Source organism: Chiloscyllium punctatum, chromosome 38 (genome assembly GCF_047496795.1).
Source record: "Chiloscyllium punctatum isolate Juve2018m chromosome 38, sChiPun1.3, whole genome shotgun sequence".
NCBI lineage: Eukaryota > Metazoa > Chordata > Chondrichthyes > Orectolobiformes > Hemiscylliidae > Chiloscyllium > Chiloscyllium punctatum.
Window position 1 is genome coordinate 25,859,504 of NC_092776.1, and position 19,150 is coordinate 25,878,653.

At 37.7% G+C, this 19,150-nt stretch overlaps 1 protein-coding gene across 1 annotated transcript in view; it reads right to left on the reverse strand.

The window, feature by feature from the left end:
• Positions 1-3,011: 3,011 nt before the first annotated feature.
• Positions 3,012-19,150, reverse strand: part of acsl5 (acyl-CoA synthetase long chain family member 5) — a 64,378-nt gene continuing 48,239 nt past the window's right edge. Inside the window, exons 13-21 of the mRNA XM_072557435.1 lie at positions 18,953-19,087; positions 13,138-13,233; positions 12,795-12,867; positions 10,894-10,982; positions 10,698-10,814; positions 9,587-9,730; positions 9,214-9,315; positions 8,541-8,612; positions 3,012-4,527 (exon numbers count right to left, since the gene is read on the reverse strand). Of these exons, the coding sequence (XP_072413536.1) occupies positions 4,393-4,527; positions 8,541-8,612; positions 9,214-9,315; positions 9,587-9,730; positions 10,698-10,814; positions 10,894-10,982; positions 12,795-12,867; positions 13,138-13,233; positions 18,953-19,087 (963 nt within the window). The 3' untranslated portion in view covers positions 3,012-4,392. The remainder of the gene's footprint in view (positions 4,528-8,540; positions 8,613-9,213; positions 9,316-9,586; positions 9,731-10,697; positions 10,815-10,893; positions 10,983-12,794; positions 12,868-13,137; positions 13,234-18,952; positions 19,088-19,150) is intronic.

Here is a 19,150-nt window from a genome sequence, read left to right on the forward strand (position 1 = left end):
CAGTGAGGGGCCACAAGGATCGGTGCTGGGTCCTCTACTTTTCATCATTTATATAAAATGATTTGGATACGAGCAAAGAGGTATTCTTAATAAGTTTTCAGTTGACACCAAAATTGGAGGTGTAGTGGACAGCAAAAAAGGTTACCTCAAATTACAATGGGATCTTAATCAGATGGGCCAATGGGCAGAGGAGTGGCAGATAGAGTTTAATTTAGATAAATGTGAGGTGCCGCATTTTGGGGAAGCAAATCTTAGCAGGACTTATACATTTAATGCTAAGTTCATAGGGAGTGTTGCTAAACAAATAGACCTTGGAGTGCAGCTCCATCGCTCCTTGAAAGTGGAGTCGCAATTAGATAGAATAGTGAAGGTGATGTTTGGTATGCTTTCCTTTATTGGTAAGACTATTTAGTACAGGAGATGGGAGCTCATATTGTGGTTGTACAGGACATTGCTTAGGCCACTTTTGGAATATTGCGTGCAATTCTGGTCTCCTTCCTATCAGAAAGATGTCGTGAAATTTGAAAGGGTTGGAGGAATTGAACTATAGGGAGAGGTTGAATAGGCTGGGGCTGTTTTCCCTGGACCGTCGGAAGTTGAGGGGTGACCTTACAGTGGTTTATAGTCCACTTAAGAACACACTGCGTAAGTAGGATGAGGTTTTGTTGAGAGAATTGGAGGAGTTAGCATCCAATATTAAAAAGCAGAAATTCAAAAGAATACTCCTTGGATTATTATTTAAGCCAAGTACAAATTGGCATGTGGCAAAATACATTATGGAATGGGTGGGAAGCAAGTGGTTGAACACAAGGTGCACTGGCACCAGAAGTATATGATCCACTATGACTGTACTGAATGTTGGAACATGTTGAAAGACTGAATGCCCTTGTTCTTATGTTTTGTGCTGGTGTTGTGGAAGTGAGGATTTGAATATGTTCTAGGTGATTTTCCAGGCTTGAACTGACGATTACCAATATTCAGGACCAACTACAAACAGGTTCAAGCCGACTCCATGTTGGAACAGTTGTAGAGTTACGATCTGATGCCTGAGTGGAAAGAGTTGTAGCAACTTCACCTGGTCGTGACAGGTATGTCTTCAACCATTTTCCTCCACACAATTCAAGTTTTGCAACGATTCCTTCATGTCATACTCTATTAAATACAAACCTGATAGCAAGAGCAGATATCTTAATTTTTGCCAATACACATTCCAGCGTTCTGCATTATTAGTCATTCCCAGAAATGAACTAACTATCTTTTATAAGGATTAGCTGGTAAGCTGCACTCAATCAGAAAGGACAGATCACATCCAGAGTGAGTGTATAGTTTGGGGAATTTGGAGGATACGTGATAATTTGGTGGAGAGGAAGACGTGCTTTTTCCTAGCTTTTTTTGGCTAATCACTTCAAAGGTCTTTTTTAGTGTGATAAATTAAAGGCCAGGATCAGTGGCCCAGCCCAAAAGAGTGACATCACTGATAAACCATAAGTTCATTGGTTTGTGATAGCTCCTAATTTGACAATATGGTATAGGTTACTTTCAGATTGAAGGTAAATAGAGGGGAGTATTTACAGGTTGCAAACTATATAACCAGTAGGAAATCTTTAAAAATCAAATTAAGAACTAAGTAATTAAAACAGAATTGCAGAGCCAGGTAATCTCTTGTACTTGCATGATGTTGGAACTGGTGGAACCTCCTGTTGTGGTTCAAAGTGACCGCATCTGTAACAACTGTTGGTTGCTTGAGGAACTCAGATTCCAGCTCAGCGAGTCTGAGCCAAAGTTTTGAACACTGTGACACATCAGGGAGAGAGGAAAGTGGCCTGGATGCTGTGTTTCAGGAGGCAGTCACACCCCTTAAGTTAACTATCTCAAATTTGATCAGTGGTTAGGGACAGGAGAATGAGACTACAAGCAGAGAGGGTATTGGATCCAGGAGATAGTGCTGAAGGAATCTCTGCTCTTTTCAGTTGTATGGAAATTTATGGAAAAAGTTCAATGAATGGGTCGGGGAAATGCTCAGTGGAGGCTTTTACAGTTCCCAGAACAAGTAATAGGACAGAGAGTATGAAAAGACTCAGGAATCTAACTTCAAGCACAGCAGATAAAACACAACTCTGAGAAAGGGGTCAGGCAAAGCAGGACTAAGTGTGTTGTACTTAAATGCACACATTATATAACACAAAGTAAATGAACTTGTAGCACAGATTGAAATTGGTATAGCTATTTTCTAAATGGGGAAAGGCTTTGGAAATGTGAAGCACAAAGGGATCTTGGAGTCCTCTTTCACGATTCTCTTGAGGTCAATGTACTGATTCAGTTGGTAGTTTGGAAGGTGTTTTCACTAGTAGCAGAGACTAGGTGCTGAGGGCACAACCTCCGTGAAGGGATGACCCTTTAGAACTGAGATGCCGAGGAATTTCTTCAGCCAGAGAATGGTTAATCTGTTGAATTCATTGCCACAGAAAGTTGTCATTGAATGTATTAAGACAGAGATAGATAGGTTTTTGATCAGCAAGGGCATCATGGGTTACAGGGAGAAGGGATGAAAATGGAGTTGAGAAACATCAGCCATGATCAGATGGCACAGCAGATTTGATGACTTGAATGGCCAATTCTGTTGCTAATATCTTAAGGCCTACCCAGGTATAATCAGAATCCAATTTATCTGTTGCAAATGCAGTCTTCAATCTTTCCAAAATCCAGAACAAACATTCACCGAGGAATGGAATGTTCCCTGTAACATATTCGAGCTGCAGTAAACCACGAGTAACTGAAACAGCAGAAAACTATTCCATGGATACAGCGGTTGCCCTGTATTTCATCAAATGAACACACCACAAAGGACTTGAACTTGGACATTCAAGCAAGGTTATGATTCTAGAATGAAACCTGGCTTGTTAGGTCTTATTTACTTATTTTAATTAGCAACTGAGATATTCACAAATATTGGCAGATTTTTTTTTTAATAAACATTTATTGTTACAGAAGAAATTTTAACAATCTAAATATAGATTACAAAACAAACCTTGTTTCCCAACAGTATCTATTATCAAGACTCATGTCTAGAGAAATGGTAACCAATATCAAATCTTTACAGGTTCTCATTACTGGTTCTTTATAGACTAAAGAGTGAAATTGATGAGGGTGGTTTCCAAGTCTGCTAACTTGAGCTTTTTACAAATCCGAGTACCTAAACCTTTTTAATTCTAGTGACCTGCAGATTTTTAAATTTCCTAGTTTGGAACTTTCACAAACGAAACCCACCTACTGAGGTCAATGTTTCTCAATACTGCCCTGACACCACCTTGCCAAGAAATTTAAGTTTGTTTCTGAACTCAACCCTGTCTTTTGAACTGAATTTTAAATAAACTTGTTCAATGCTAGATGCTTCTGAACTAAAATCAAGTTCATGGCCTTAAATTTTTTATCCTCGCTGTTGTAAACCCAACAATATAAACTCCTTTTTTCATGTGTTTTCTAACAAACACTGGATTCTTGTTACAGAAGGACACTCTGATTTTTTTTTTAAATTGAATCGAAATCTTTCACAGATATAACCAATCAGCATTTGCCTTTATTTTGAAATCCAAACAGGATATATAAATTATACACTTTCCGTCTCACATTAAAAATTACTGTTAGATGCTATTGTAGCTTCGACTTGGGCATCTCAACAACCTATAGCCCTAGAGCAAGCACCATCAACATCATGTGAATGAGCTTTTGATCGTTTTTGGGAAAGAGGTTTGTGTTTGTACATGTGGTACGGAACATTTTAAAATTAAGCTGTATTGATGTTCAACTATGCTCATTTCACAGTGTAACTGCTAATTGTGAAGCACATAAACTGATCTAAGTTGAAATAAGCTATGTTTTAGATCAAGACATTCTAAACAATTTACATTAAGCCCCAGATAATTATAAAGTGTACAATTGTAAAATCGTAAAACCTTCCAATTCAGCAAGCAAACTTCCATCCAGAATCTCAACCTGAGCTACAAATCTTCTCCAAATTCACTAATGTCAAAGGTAACCTGGATTATTAGAAAAACATTGGGAAAGAAGATTCTGGCTTACATTATTATATTTTGAAAGAATTGTTTCCATAGTGAGCTGGGTTCAGGATCATTATAATTTTATTCCCTCCCCTCAAGCACACACACCATCACTCTCACTCCTTTCGGCAGTTATCATAAAACTTCAACTTTTAAATCAAAAATTTGAAACACTGCATGTTGATGTTCTAAATTCGCACACAATTTTCAAGTCTGTTGTAAATGTGTTTTATTGAGTTTGTGATTGTACAGTTTGAGGCTGAATATGCCATTCAAAGGCAACAAGACAAGAAGCACAATCCAGAGATTCCTTACTGTGTATTGACAACTATGCTTATGTGTTTTTGTAGAGCTGATCAATCTCACTTATGAAGTACTTGGCAAGTTCTGATCTTTTGGCCTTCAGTGTTGGGGTTAGGAGTCCATTTTCAATAGTGAACATCTCCGTGTGTAGATAAAGATCTTTTACCTAAAAGAGAAGATTTGATTCCAGAATATTTCCAAAAAGAATGATCTTGTCACTAACAAATTGGTTTAAGAATCAAAATTGCAACATTTAAATGTGGTGTCTCACATTCTGGAGTTCTTGGTAATTGAAAAGGTTAAGATAACATGATGTTTAGTTGAAATAAATAAACCTAGATTAGAAAAATTGAGAAACAGAAGGCACAGATCCAGGGTAATTAGTAAAGAAGCACTGAAAATGCGAATCTTTTCCCCCTGCAAGTGATTAGGATCTTCAGGAGTGTAGTAGAGGCCTAAAAGGAAAAAAGGAAGAACATGCAGAGCTATGGAGAGTGTCTGTAAGTGAAATATTCCTTCTGAGACTCCACACAGACAGACTGATCCAAGTAACTTCCTCCCGCGGTGTTGGTATTAAACCAACTTGGTCACATTGGCACACCTTTGGAATAGGTGGGACTTGAAACTGGACCTCCTGACTCAGAGATAATGACATTATGCTGTATCCCACTCTGTGCTGCTACCATTCTATAAGTTCATGGTTAAGTGGTAGAAGACCCAGCTGTACTTAATGGACATTTACTTGATTCAAAAGAAAGCAGCTGGTGTCCCACAGGATCTATGCTGGTTACTCATCTGTACATTATTTATTCTGACAAAGTTTTAACTGTGTTTCTCTCACCAAAGATGCTGCCAGAGCTGCTGTGATTTTCCAATACTTTGTTATTTCAGATTACAGCATCTGCAATACTTTGCTTTCATGATGTCAATTAATCATTTTAAAACATAAGATTACCAAGTTTGCAATGTCATGATTGGTAACGTAGTGAAAATGCAGATGGAAGCAAAAATTTAGAAAGAGCCATTGATAGATTGAATGAGCGGACAAACCTGGCAGATGGATTAGATTAGATTACTTACAGTGTGGAAACAGGCCCTTCGGCCCAACAAGTCCACACCACCCTGCCGAAGCGCAACCTACCCAGACCCCTACATCTACCCCTTACCTAACACTACGGGCAATTTAGCATGGCCAATTCACCTGACCTGCACATCTTTGGACTGTGGGAGGAAACCGGAGCACCCGGAGGAAACCCACGCAGACACTGGGAGAACGTGCACACTCCACACAGTCAGTCGCCTGAGGCGGGAATTGAACCCGGGTCTCTGGCGCTGTGAGGCAGAGCGCCTCCGTGCCGCCCACATGGATTTTGAAACTTGAAAGTGTAAACTTATCCATTTTGGTCCAAGGAAGAATAAATATTATTTAAATAAATGGTGAAAAGATTAGGAACAGTGGTAACTTAAATCTGTTCTATGTCCTGATTTATTAAAATATAGTCAGATACAAAACAGAATAATATAGAATTATTCTTTTATAGCTAGAAGGCTAAAATATATAAAGCAGGAAAACAAACAGCTCTCCAAAGATCTAGGCTGAACCACATTTGTTGGATAACATGTATCATTCTTGACATTATAGTTTAGGAAATTTATTACCCTTGGATGGAGTGTTGTAAAGGTTTTATAATTCTACCTGTGCTCCAAGGATTAGCTTCAAAAAGGTTATATAAACTAGGATTATAATTAGGAGATTAGTGGGTTTGAAACTTTATGAACTTGCAAGGGTAGATAAATAAGATGTTTTCTCTTGTTTTGACTCCCACCGTAAGAATATATAGTAAGAGCAAACCATTCTGGAATGAAATTGAGAAGCACTTCTTACACAAAGAATAGTAGAAGTGTGAAACTTCCTCCCCCCAAAAGCAGTAGATGCTACCTCAATGGATAATGTAAAATCTTGAGTATTGCTGAAACATTTTTCATCTAGCACTAATCAGGGCAATTCACAAAACGTACCAATGTAAAGAGAAAATTACAATATGACAGATTCATAGCGGAGTCGCAGGTTGATATATAGTGAAGAAGGTGTTTGGTATGCTTTCTTTTATTGGTCAGAGTATTGGAGTACAGGAGTTGGGAGGTCAAGTTGCGGCTGTGCAGGACATTGGTTAGGCCACTGTTAGAATTTTGCATGCAATTCTGGTCTGCTCCTTATCAGAAAGATATTGTGAAACTTGAAAGGGTTCAGAAAAGATTTACAAGGATGTTGCCAGGGTTGGAGGATTTGAACTATAGGGAGAGGTTGAATAGGCTAGGGCTGTTTTCCCTGGATTGTCGGAGGCTGTGGGGTGACCTTATAGAAGTTTATAAAATCATGAGGGGCATGGATAGGATAAATAGGCAAAGTCTTTTCCCTTGTGTGGGGGAACTAGAGGGCATAGGTCTAGGGTGAGAGGGGAAAGATATAAAAGGGACAACTTTTTCACATAGAGGGTGGTACGTATATGAAGTGAGCTGCCAGAGGAAGTGGTGGAGGCTGGTACAATTGCAACATTTAGAAGGCATCTGGATGGGTATATGAATACGAAGGGTTTGGAGGGATATGGGCCAGGTGTTGGTAGGTGGGACTGGATTGGGTTTGGGATATCTGGTCAGACGAGTTGGTCTGTTTCCATGCTGTACATTTCTATGACTAGGAGTGTGCTGACTGGTTGACAAGTAATTGATAGAAGCATTGCCCTGTAAAATTAACTTGAGAATGGCAGTCACCAATTATTTTTTTGAGATGAAACTTATGCACTCTGTGAATGTTCTTTCTGTCTGCAAAATTATAGATTGAATTTAATATCCACCAGCTTCTGTGGTGAGATTTGAATCCATGTCCCCAGAGCCTTAGCCTGGATCCTTGAATTGCTAACACAGTGACATTACAACACAAAGAAGTCCTTCTCTATGTTAATGGAAATCATGCTCTTAACTAGTTGTAGCAATTTGCTCTACCTTTCGACCATACCTTCATGTTATTCAGAGCTGGTCATAGATATGATTAGACATAACACACAAAGTGCCTTGGTCAGCTGATACATTCTCAGTGAACTACATAAGGACAAACTCTATCATATATATGCACTATGTGGCAGCTTGTTACTCTTACACAATTTAAAAGCTGAGATTGATTGATTTACATTTCATAAAGGTATTAACAGGATTTGGAGCAAATACAAAATTGAAAGGAGCTAAGGTACAAATCAGTCATCTAATCTGATGACAAAGTGCTGGACACTGTCTTAATCCTGCTTTTATAAAGGTTGATTCAGGACTATTAGTTTAATAACATTTTAAACTATAGAAAAATATTTAACCAAGATTTGCCCTGACTACAGTACAAGATGCTATTGAAATTTAAAGCGCTGAGGATCAACAACCAACTTTCTCTGTCCATATCACACTTTTAGTATTAAAATAGCTTGATTAGCTCTTGTTCAGTCAAGGCCAGATTGCTTCAATCCTTTGAGATAAAGGCACCCATTTAGTCTTAGGCGTGGATGTGCACAGTCAATAAATAGGAGAGTGAAGCAAAGGAATAGACAGCATATTTAAGTGTTACCAGGAAATAAATTGCAAGTCTTTGGGGAAAAAACTGGAGTTACAGTGGTGAAAGGTTTTGTTTTTTATGGGAGATTTGTATGTTGGGTTACCTGCTCGTTTTGGGAAATTAGAACATTATAAAACTAAGCAAAAGGAGATCACTGTACACACGAATATCATTCTGAAAAATTCACAAGATGTGTACGTCACTGGTTAGGCCAGCATTTATTGTTCAGCCCGAGTTGCACTGGAGATGATGTTTGGGAGTTGCTTTATTAAAGCACAGAAATCCACATGAGTTACAAACACCACCATTCCCACATTAGGAATGTAATTTCCGAATGTTGACCCAGCAGTGATTGATGACCACAGAATATATTGGATGATAATAATAATTGCAGGATTGTTTTTAAGTTCTATTTTTCTTGTCTCCCAAATCAAATCATAGAGGAAAGAATTGCTCATCTTTACATCAGTTACTATGGAATAAACACATTGATGGTAAATCATGAAATAGTCACTCAAATAGTCAATTTATACTGCTGCGTTTTAAGTTTTGAACTTTAACTTTTGAACTTAATAATGTACCTGTTCAAATGATTTTAGTCCAGCTTCTTTTCCCAGTTTAACCATGTCTTCTAAAATAACCTTCTTTACTTCCTAAAAATGGAGAGGGTAAAGATGTGAGAAAAGTACTGCAACCTTTGCTTTCTTTGTATATTGATAAACCTAGATCTGAACCAAATATGCTTGATCAAACTGGATCATTTAATTTTTATTTCAATTTGAAAGCCTCTGGATTCATGCATAGAGGTGGAATTTAGATTTCATCAGCTAAGGTGGAACCATTTCAAAGCAGAGTCTATGGTTTACTTAATGTCTTGCATAGCACGAACATAAATCTTAACTGGTGACTTCTTAAGAATTAACAAGACAACACTGGTCCATTAACCGCAACTGTTCACCTTTCAACAACAAATGCAAGACATTTTATCCACTTCAAATTTACGGGCCCTCTCCCACAATCCATCCAATGCCATTGATCTTCTGGGGAATAGGAGTAAATATGCACAGTTGGAGCCTTCCACACTAGAAACATTAACAATTAACCCAAAGACAAGCTGAATCTTCATAGTTTTAATCCACCATCAGTCATTTAAAATTAGAAAAACTGTAAATGGAGAGGATTCCAAGATTCATTACAAGTTCTTATACTGATTTAAATCTTAAGCAACTACATTTAGAAAATAAAAATTCGTACTGAATTCTTGCAAAGTTGTTGGTAAGAGCCTTTGATTCCTTTACTTGTGGCAAATTCTGGAAGTACCTCTGGGTCAGGTACCACAATGGCTACTAAATGAGACTGAAAAGGGTGTTTAAAAAAAGTACATGATATAATTAGTTTATTGAAAGCAAAATGAAGACTTTCCAAAATTCATGCAATAACCTGCTATAAATACCAGTAGTGTTCAACAAGACATAAAAACTAAGTAACAGAACTTTAACCACAAGTTAAATCATAGCAGGATAGCTTTTTTTTTATTTCCTAGTACACATACAAGATAGTATTATTCAAAATAGCTTTGGGAGTCAAAAATATAAAACATAGAGATGACAAAACACCTAAATATTACCTTCAAGCTGTCTCCATGCACAAAAACTTGGGCTACAGGAGCGCTTCGAATATATATATTCTCAATTCTCTCTGGTGCAATATATTCTCCTTGAGCTAGTTTAAATATATTCTTCTTCCTGTCAATTATTTTCAGTGTTCCATTCTGAAAATGCAAAAGTGAGATGAAGTAGATCAGAAAAATCCAAATTCTCTCTCCAACATTTTTGCTGTTAAATCTCAGTGAGCAATCAGAAATTAGTTATTAATTATTAAGAGCAAACACTCATTATTTCTTAACAGTAGAATCACCTTTGCTCATTATTGTCCTTTCAATCTTCCAATGCTCATTAGTTGTAAACAAAAACTCATTAGTATTTTACTTGTCCAGACAGGTGCATTGCAGCTTAAAAAACTGGCGCAGTTAATTATTCGAGCCTAAACAGGCTTCTCAGATGGAATTAATAAGCAATTAATCTTTTTTAGAGCACAGTGTGATTTTTCCTTTGCATTCGGAGTTAATCAGTTCCAGGAAAGCAACTATACTCCAATTCAGTTGTGATATACATTTCTAGTAAATGACAACATTTTAATTAACACAGCAACAGGACTAGAAAGCATTCATATTGTCTTCCTGAGGTAACTAAGGCTGCAACTATCTAGTTTTCAGCTCTGATATCATTCTGAAAGGAGGAGAAGAAATGAAAAAGGTTGAGCAAGTATTTATGTCAATGTTGAATCAATCATCTATTGCAATATTCTTACGCAGTCATACTGTTAGTGAAAAAAAAATCAATGCTACTCTGTCTAAAAGGAGATCGATGGATTTTGAAAATTTATAGGTATTTTCTAACCACCCTCTTGAAAGATGTTGTCACTCACATCTAAAACAGATAAAACTGAACCTGGCTTTTCTGACCCAGGGATAGGGGCACGACCACTGCATCACAAGAGCCTCTTGGAAAGTTATGAATATTTCTATTGAACCTGTTTAGAGATGTACTGTAATTACAGAACTCTGAAGCAAGAGGAGTTTGAATCAGGCAGGGCATAGCATACAAACAACCACAGATTAGAGTATGAAGATATCCAATTAGTAACCTTATTTTATGAAATTAAAGGAAATGACTTACAGGCAGCCATTTTCCAATGTCCCCTGTATGGAGCCATCCATCAGAATCTTTCGCTTCAGCTGTTCTTTCTGAATCTTTCAGATAACCTTTGAACACATTTGAGCCCTTGACACAGACCTAAATTAGAAAAGGCCACTAGCGTCAGCAAATGTCTGTTTCCAACATTTAAAGCATGGCATGATAAGTTCTCCATTACCTCTCCTTCTCCATTGGCAGCAAAATAATTCATATCTTCAACATCAACCAATTTTACAATATTACAGGGAATCGGTGCTCCAACATGGCCTAGAAGGAAAAGCAGTAAATGAACAGACTGGAATGATGATTTCATGAACAAGCCAAAGGTGGCCACTTGGTGCCCATGGCAAACAGGTCAAAGGCTGTCCACGTGGATTTGCTTTTGAACCTGTCAATATTCACTATACCCATGTTCAAAAAATGCAAGATCATAAGGGATTCTCTTCCAACAGCTTGCATGTGCACATGGAATATAAGCACATCGTGTCCTTTTGTTTGTATCGTATCCTATGGCTGTGTGCACAGTAAGCTATTGAATGTTTGTATACAACAATTAAGATCTGGAAAGTTAGACATGCACTTTTGTTTGATCAGGGTGTCAGTTTACTTTTCATGGTATCCGTCAACATCTCGGGATAGAACCTGTATAGAATAGGACATTTCTATATTTAGTCACAATTGATCAGGAAGAAGAAACTGGAATTAATTATAATACTTCCATATATAGGCAATAGGTTGGTCATCTTTAATCACAATCTAGGCTTTCTTAAAGAAATTCTGTCAGCATAATAGTTGTCAATTATCTCCACCTAAAAGAAGACAGCTCAGAGTAAAACTAGTTGCTGTGTTGTTGAATACACTCAGCCTCAATCCTACTTGTTTCAACTTCCATCTCCTGTAAAATTTATCTTCCCATGTCTTCATCAGTCCTAGTGTTCTTGGGTTACAAATTTGCATTTTGTACTTCTATAGTTGGCTTATTGGCAAATTTAGCTACAGCTTGGAGTCAGCTTTCAGATACATGCTGCCAATAGCCACCTTTCTTTTGTGTTAACAAGATAACAGCAGAACATTCCATCATTATTGTTAGATGCTGGTTAGACGCTACATTCTGAAAGAGTTCGAGATTTATTACAACTAAATTTTGGAAAAACCAAAACTGTCATTTGCTACCATGCCAAATTTAATCACCAACCTTCTGATCCTGTTTGCCATGACAGTGACTGCTCAATCATCACCAATATGAAACCTCATTGACTGATGAAAATTGGTATCAAACTCAACGTCTAGAGCACAAAGTCCCATTTTCACCTTGAAACAAGTACCAATCTCCTTCCTGAATTCAGTCCTCAATTGCCACCAAGACCTTCATCCAAGCTTGAAATTAACTTCAAATTAGATTTCTCCACCATCTCCTCCCCTGTTAACTACTCTGCAATGGCCTTTTCATGGACCCAATACTCCATATTGCGTTAACAGCAACTTACCCAGAACACCAACACCTGCATCTTACCTTACAAAAATTCCACTTACCCCATCCATTAATTGCAAACAGCAATTAATTATTTGTTAATTTTAAAACTGAATGACAGATTTTTGTTAGCCAAAGAAATAGAGGAAAAGGTAGTTGTTTGGTGTTAAGCCACTGATTAGCCCTGATCTCATTGAATGGCACTACTGGGACTTGAGGTTGCCAAATGGAGTATTCTTCTTCTCCTCATGTACCTCCTGCTTCAGTATATGGGGATATTTTTAAAATTCTCAAATCCCAACAGTTTCCCTCTTCTAATCTCGCAGCTTCTTCTGCCCCTGATACATTCAAAGCTTTGTGAGCCAGTTCCCTTAGCATGTTTTCCATTATGTTAATTAGAAATAGATTTAGAATGTAAATTAACCTTAAACAGTTATTGTTAATTCTAGTTAATTAAGCGGTTTGTTTACTTGTTGCCCAATTCTGAAATCAGTCACACTTGGCAGGTAACATTGATTTAGAGTAAGAGTTGAAGGAGACATTTTAATTGATAATTAAGGCATTTGAGAGGAGATTGGAGAGGATGGGCTGTTTGTAAAGCAAATTACCTGCAGTAGAATCTCCAACCATCGAGATGGTGCATCCAGCAGTGCATTCGGTTTGTCCATATGCTTCAAAAATCTAGACAGGACAACAAAAGCATCTAGATCCCATCTTACCAACGCAATATAATTAGGTTTACTGTTAAAGCACAAATTTATTTATTCATGGTGGTAATTCTTTGATTTTTTTTGGCCTTTATTTCCCAACTCAAATATTCCCACAAATGTAATTTTCATTCATTTCCTAAAATGCAAAACCTGCAATGTATTAGAAAGGTTTAGAATGCAGAATTAAATTTTGAAGTGAAAGCAGATAACTAAGAAAGTACAAGCTAGAACCTGTACTTACTTGACAGCCCAGTGCTGCTCGAAGGAACGTCAGAACAGAAGGGGAGATGGGAGCAGCTCCTGTTACCATCACACGGACACGTCCTCCCATTGTAGCCTTTGGTACATACATAATATTATTTTCAAATAAAAATTAAAATGTTCATAAACAAAAGAGAAAGAAGGAATTGTTTCATTGAATGATAAACTAGGATGTAGAATTTGTTGATAACTGGTTCTTAGTATTGGTACTTTGCTCATGTGCAGTTTAAGATAATAACATGTATAAATACAATTTGTACTCAGAGGGTACAACTAGAATCATAGAGTAATATGGTGTAAAAGGAGACCGTCCAACCTATTGAGACCATGATGGCTCTCTATCGAAATTTTCGAGTTAGTTTTACCCCTCACTCTATCCCCATTGTGCTCGATTTCATTTCCTTCACATGCCAAATATGAAGTCCTTTTGAAATCATTGATCATCTCCATTTCCATCACCCTCATAGGCAGCAAGATCCTATTCTCCTGTTCTTGTTTCCTAAAATTTTTTATCTTTTTTTCTCCCAGTCCCCTATATGTCTTGCCTAACTTCTTTAATTCTGTGGTTTTTAAGCCATGTACTAATGGCTCATGGGAAGATCTGTTCTTTTTCTGTTATAATCTACATCTCAAACAAAATTCCCTTCAATCACCTTTATTCCAAGGAGAATAATTTCAGCTCTTTCAAACTAATCTTGCTGCTAAATTCTCTCACCTTGGAATTATTGTAGTAAATTCCCTCTGCACTCTTTCAAGGACCCGAACATCCTTCTCAATGTGAAGTGACTAGATCTAGGCAACGTTCTAGTTGTGGCTTCATGCGACCTTAGAAAAGATTAGCATAAAATCTCTGCCTTTGGACACAATATCTCTATTTACAAAGCTCAAGATTACTTTGCCAACCACATTTTCAATATCTCCTGCAACCAAAGATCTGTGCATATGAATCTCCTTTCACCCTAACCCTAAGTCAATTTGTTCCTGCATACTTGAGAACTATGCCATTGAATCTTCTTCCCACTTTTCTGAAAAAATGGATCACCTTTTTAAAACGAATTGCCATTTGTCTGTCCATTCTGCTAACTGTGATATAAGATCTATAATTTATTTATTAACTCAGTTGGATGAATGAGTGGTTTGTGATGTGTAGTGATACCAACAGTATGGGTTCAATTCCTACCTCAGCTATAGTTACCATGAAGGATTCTCCTGCTCAGTCTCTCTCCCCTCCTGAGGTGTGGTGACCTTCAGGATAAACCATCATCAGTGGTCTCTCTCTAATGAGAGAGCAGCCCTGTGGTCTGGTGGACCTATGGCAACTTTACCTTTAATGTAATTTATTTGGATTTTTGAATGTTGAACAACTGGCATACGGGTTTTTGGTGAGTTCTTTAAAACCCAGTATTAGGGCGAGACTCCCTGGGGTTCTTTTAGTGAAAAACTAACAAACAAACAAACAAAGCAAGCAGTGTAATGTCAGATAGAAGATTCCGGTTGGACTTAGCAATAACATGCATAGCTTGAAAAAGAGCTTTTCGATTTCAGTTTTAGGAGAAATTTTGGTTGAAGCTGGATGTGGGAAACAGTTGCTGCTGAGAAGGTTTAAGGTTGTTAAGAAATACATTCTCTCTAAAAGGGAAAAAATATCTCAAAAGAACTGCGGATACTGGAAATCAGAAAGAGAAACAAAAATTGCTAGAAAAGCTCAGCAAGACTGTGGAAAGCATCTGTGGAAAGAAATCAGAGTTAACGTTTACTCCTCAGTATCCAAGAGCCCAAATGCACCTTCTAGATGAAATAGCACTTTACCTGTACTTCATTCAATTTAGTCTACTGCATTTGCTGCTCACAATGTGGTCTCCTCTACATTGGGAAAATGAACATAGAATAATACAGCACAGAATGGGCCTGCCCCTGACATCTATCTTAAATTTGTCACCCCTCAATTTGTAGTTATGTCCCCTCGTACAAGCTAACGTTATCATCCTAGGAAAAAGGCTATCTCTGTCTACCCTACCTAATCCTCTGATCATTTTGTGTGTCTCTATCAAATCCCCTCTTAGCCTGTTTCTTTCCAATGAGAACAGACTCAAGTCTCTCAGCCTTTCCTCTGGGTGACCATTTCGCAGAACACCAAGGAGTTCTGTCTGCCAAAAGTTGCTATCAGCTTCCAGTTGCCTGCCACTTCCACACACCATCTTATTCTCTGGACAACATCTCTGTGTCTCAGACTTGCTACAGTGCTCCAGCGAAGTTCAGTGCAAGCTGGAGGAACTGCACCTCATTTTCCACTTGGGAGCACTACAGCCTTCTGGACTTAATATCGAATTCAACAATTTTTGGGCTTGAGGCACCTTCTCCCATGTCCTTACCCCAACCCCGACACACCAGGCCTTGTTATCACATATTGAAGTGTGTGGTGCTGGAAAAACACAGCAGGTCAGGCAGCATTCAAGGAGCAGGAGAATTGACATTTCGAACATAAGCTCTTCATCAGGAATGAGACAGTGGCCCAAGGGGCTGAGAGGTAAATAGGAGGTGGGTGGGGCTGGGGGAAGGCAGCTGAGAATGTGATAGGTAGATGAAGTTGGGGGTGACGGTGATATCACCTTCTCAGCTACCTTTCTTCCCCCCCCCCCCCCCCCTTTCCCATTTATCTCTCAGCCTCCTTAGGCCATACCCTCATTCCTGAAGAAGAGTTAATGCTAAATATGTTGACTCTCCCGCTCCTGGGATGCTGTCTGAGTGGCTGTACTTTTCCAGCACCATTCTCTTCGACTCTGATCTCCAGCATCTGCTGTGCTCACTTTCTCCCTTGTTATCGCATGGTCTGCTATTACACACAATCCATTGTTAATTACGAATAGTCCTCATTAATAGCCATTCATTCTCCTATGTTGACCGTTATCCAATCCTTTATCTGTCTAAATGCTCTTCTCGCCCTTTGGGCTCTATCTCCACCTATCATTTACCCCCTCCCACCTCCTCCCACCCTATTTTCTGCATAAAAACCAACATTTTCCTCGCTACTATCAGTTCTGAAGAAGGATCATTGGACCCGAAATATTAACTCTTATTTTTCTCCACAGATGATGCCAGACCTGCTGAGATGTTCCAGCCATTTCTGTTTCTGTTTTTATCTAAAAGGAGTTTAGTTTAAAAATTTTAGATCAGAGATGTTTGGTTTCCGTGAAGGGGTTATCTGAAGCTGAGAAAGTGTAAGCTCAGCTGTATGAAAAGCTCCAAAAGAGACATCAAATTCTCAAGACAGGAATTGAAGCCACAATTAAATTAAGTCCTATTGATGTAAAAGATAAATAAATTATCTCTAGTGTGAGTACTGTAGAGTGTTGTGATGAATGGAATTGTATTTTAACATATATTTCAAAATTTGTGTTATATGTAAATAGTTTGGTTTATTCTATTTTATCTTTATTTTACCTATTTATTTTACTCTGTTTTATTGTTAAGAAGATCTAGCAAGTCAGCTTTCAATTAGGATCTGACTCATCCAGAAATAACATCAGCTAGGATCATAACATACCCTATCTATATCTTGCTGCAGTCAGTTAATATCTGCCAGACTTCAAATTTGGCATCGTTGGCAAATGACATTTCACTCTGTATTCAAGTCAGAGACACATTGGAATAAAACCTCAATTACTGTAATCTCAAAAATTGAAATTGTCCTGAGACTTCATTACGTGGAGAACTGCCTAATGATATTCTATATACAACAGCTACTAGTTTGAAGATCAACTGCTGCCAAGTGGTTTGCAAGCAAGTTCTGAACTGCATTAGGAGTAAATAACCAGCACTTATTATTCTAGATGATAACAATGAGCTGTAATTTAGCAATAAATGCATTTATTCCAACTGACTACTGGAATTTCTCTGCTTGAAGCATCTATTGCCAGAGGCACTTCACAATGGAAAAATTCAATCTTCCACATTATGGAAATGTATAGATTGGCAAACTGATCATGTGCTTGCTCGTGGGCAGATTATTCTAAGAGACTTAATATACATAAAAGTAATTGAAGTAGTTACCACAAAGAAAATGAAAAATAGCTGTTTCCCCACGCTTGGTTAATGACTACCCATTACTGCACAGCAGTGGCAGAGGCCAGATACAAGTTTTCAAAATCATCAGGAGTCTGTACTGAGTAGGCAGGAAGAAAACGTTGCAGCTCTCAAAAGGATCAGGAACCAAAAGGCACAGTTTTCAAGTATTTTGCAAAAGCAGTAACGAGGTGAGAAAAATGCTTTTCACACAGCAAATGGTTTAGATTTGGAATGCACAGCCTGGAATAAAGTGAAGGAGGGCTCAATAGGCATTCAAGAGGACATTGGGTGATTTAAATAAAAATAACATGCGGTGTTATGTGGAAGAGGCAGGTGTTTGGTATTAAGTCAATGTGCCCAGAGAACTAGTGCAAACACAGTGGGCTGAATGGCCTCTTTCACCATTCAGTGAATCTGTGAACTGAAAAACATTTTTTTTCAACATTTAATTATGTGATGATAGTAGAAAGAGCTGTTAGAATGTAGAAGTACAGATGTTACGGACAGAGATGAGAGAGAGTTGAAACTCCTGTTTCCTTCTGTACCCAAGAATTCTTGGTCAATGTGAATAACCAGCAGCAAGCTGTGGTTTTAAATATAAAGGATTATTTATCCTATGTTCACCCTGAAATATAATGCTATATTACTCATTTACCACTCACACATATATGAATGACAAGCATACATAACTAATAGTATACTTTTACAAGTTATAAACCAAGTCAGTCAAATGTTGGTCACATCACAGTCACATAGTTGTGCTCATATTAGGAAGGAGCAGGGATTGCACACCCACCAAAGAAGCAATTTCTCTCACAAATCCATGTGGATTCAATGGCTAGAGTTGTACATCAGGATTATTACAGGATTCCCTTGAAGAAATTGGTTTTCATTCGTTAATACTATCAGTTGCTTCATGTCTTGTTATCTTGAAATAAGTTTTACATTTTTGGACATGAACAGGCTTGGAGCTCTGAGGATACCTTTTAGGCATTGATATTGCTGTTTCAGCTGCTTTTTCATACTGTGTTGTTTCAAAACTAGTCTGGTTTTATCCTGGTGCTTTGGGTAGTAAGATTCATTTTCAGTGATTAGTTCCAGTCAGATGTCTAAGTGGTCAAATCCTTCTATTATCCACCCAGAATGAATTGAAGTTCAAAGCTATTGCTATATAATGGGGAATAGATGCTGGTTAATTATACCCACTTATGACTGAACTGGTTACATGACAGCTTTCATTTATTTCCACCCCAGAGATAGTGAGAATAGGGTTGTATAGATTTTGAGATTTGGATATGTGAATTCTACAAATAGTTTAATCTTGACATGTTCATTCAAAGGAGGCATTGCACACATGCTCATTCAATGAGAAACTTTCTGGAGACGAGAGGTACTTCCTCATCTATGCAGAAATTGCAAAAGTCACTTGACCATCATCTGCCATTTTAGTGGTATTTTGACATCCATGTATAAAATAAAAGCTAAATCCAAAAAATTGTATACTAAATGCAATGTTTAATCCCATGAATATGACATAACTTTACTGGTTTTGACACAAACTAACAAATATTTACTGAAAATAACACACATTACCAAAGAATTAATACATTTGATCTTCATGTTAGCTGAGCATAACCAAGACCCTAACAGGAAACACAGATACCTTTATGTAGACAGACAGTAAAACATGTTGTTCAGATCATTTTGCAAAATGGGACAGTTAAAATTACCTGAACTTTGTTGAAAACAAGTTTATCCCAGAAACTGTCATTTCTAATAATTCCTTTGGATATTTCAGCTTCTTTACTACGGACAGCAAGATTCAACAACCATCTCTTGAAAGGTGTTTGTGCTCCACTTTGTACCTGTGAATAACCAAGCATAGCTCAGACATGTAGCCTCTGTACTTAGTATCTCATAATTATTCA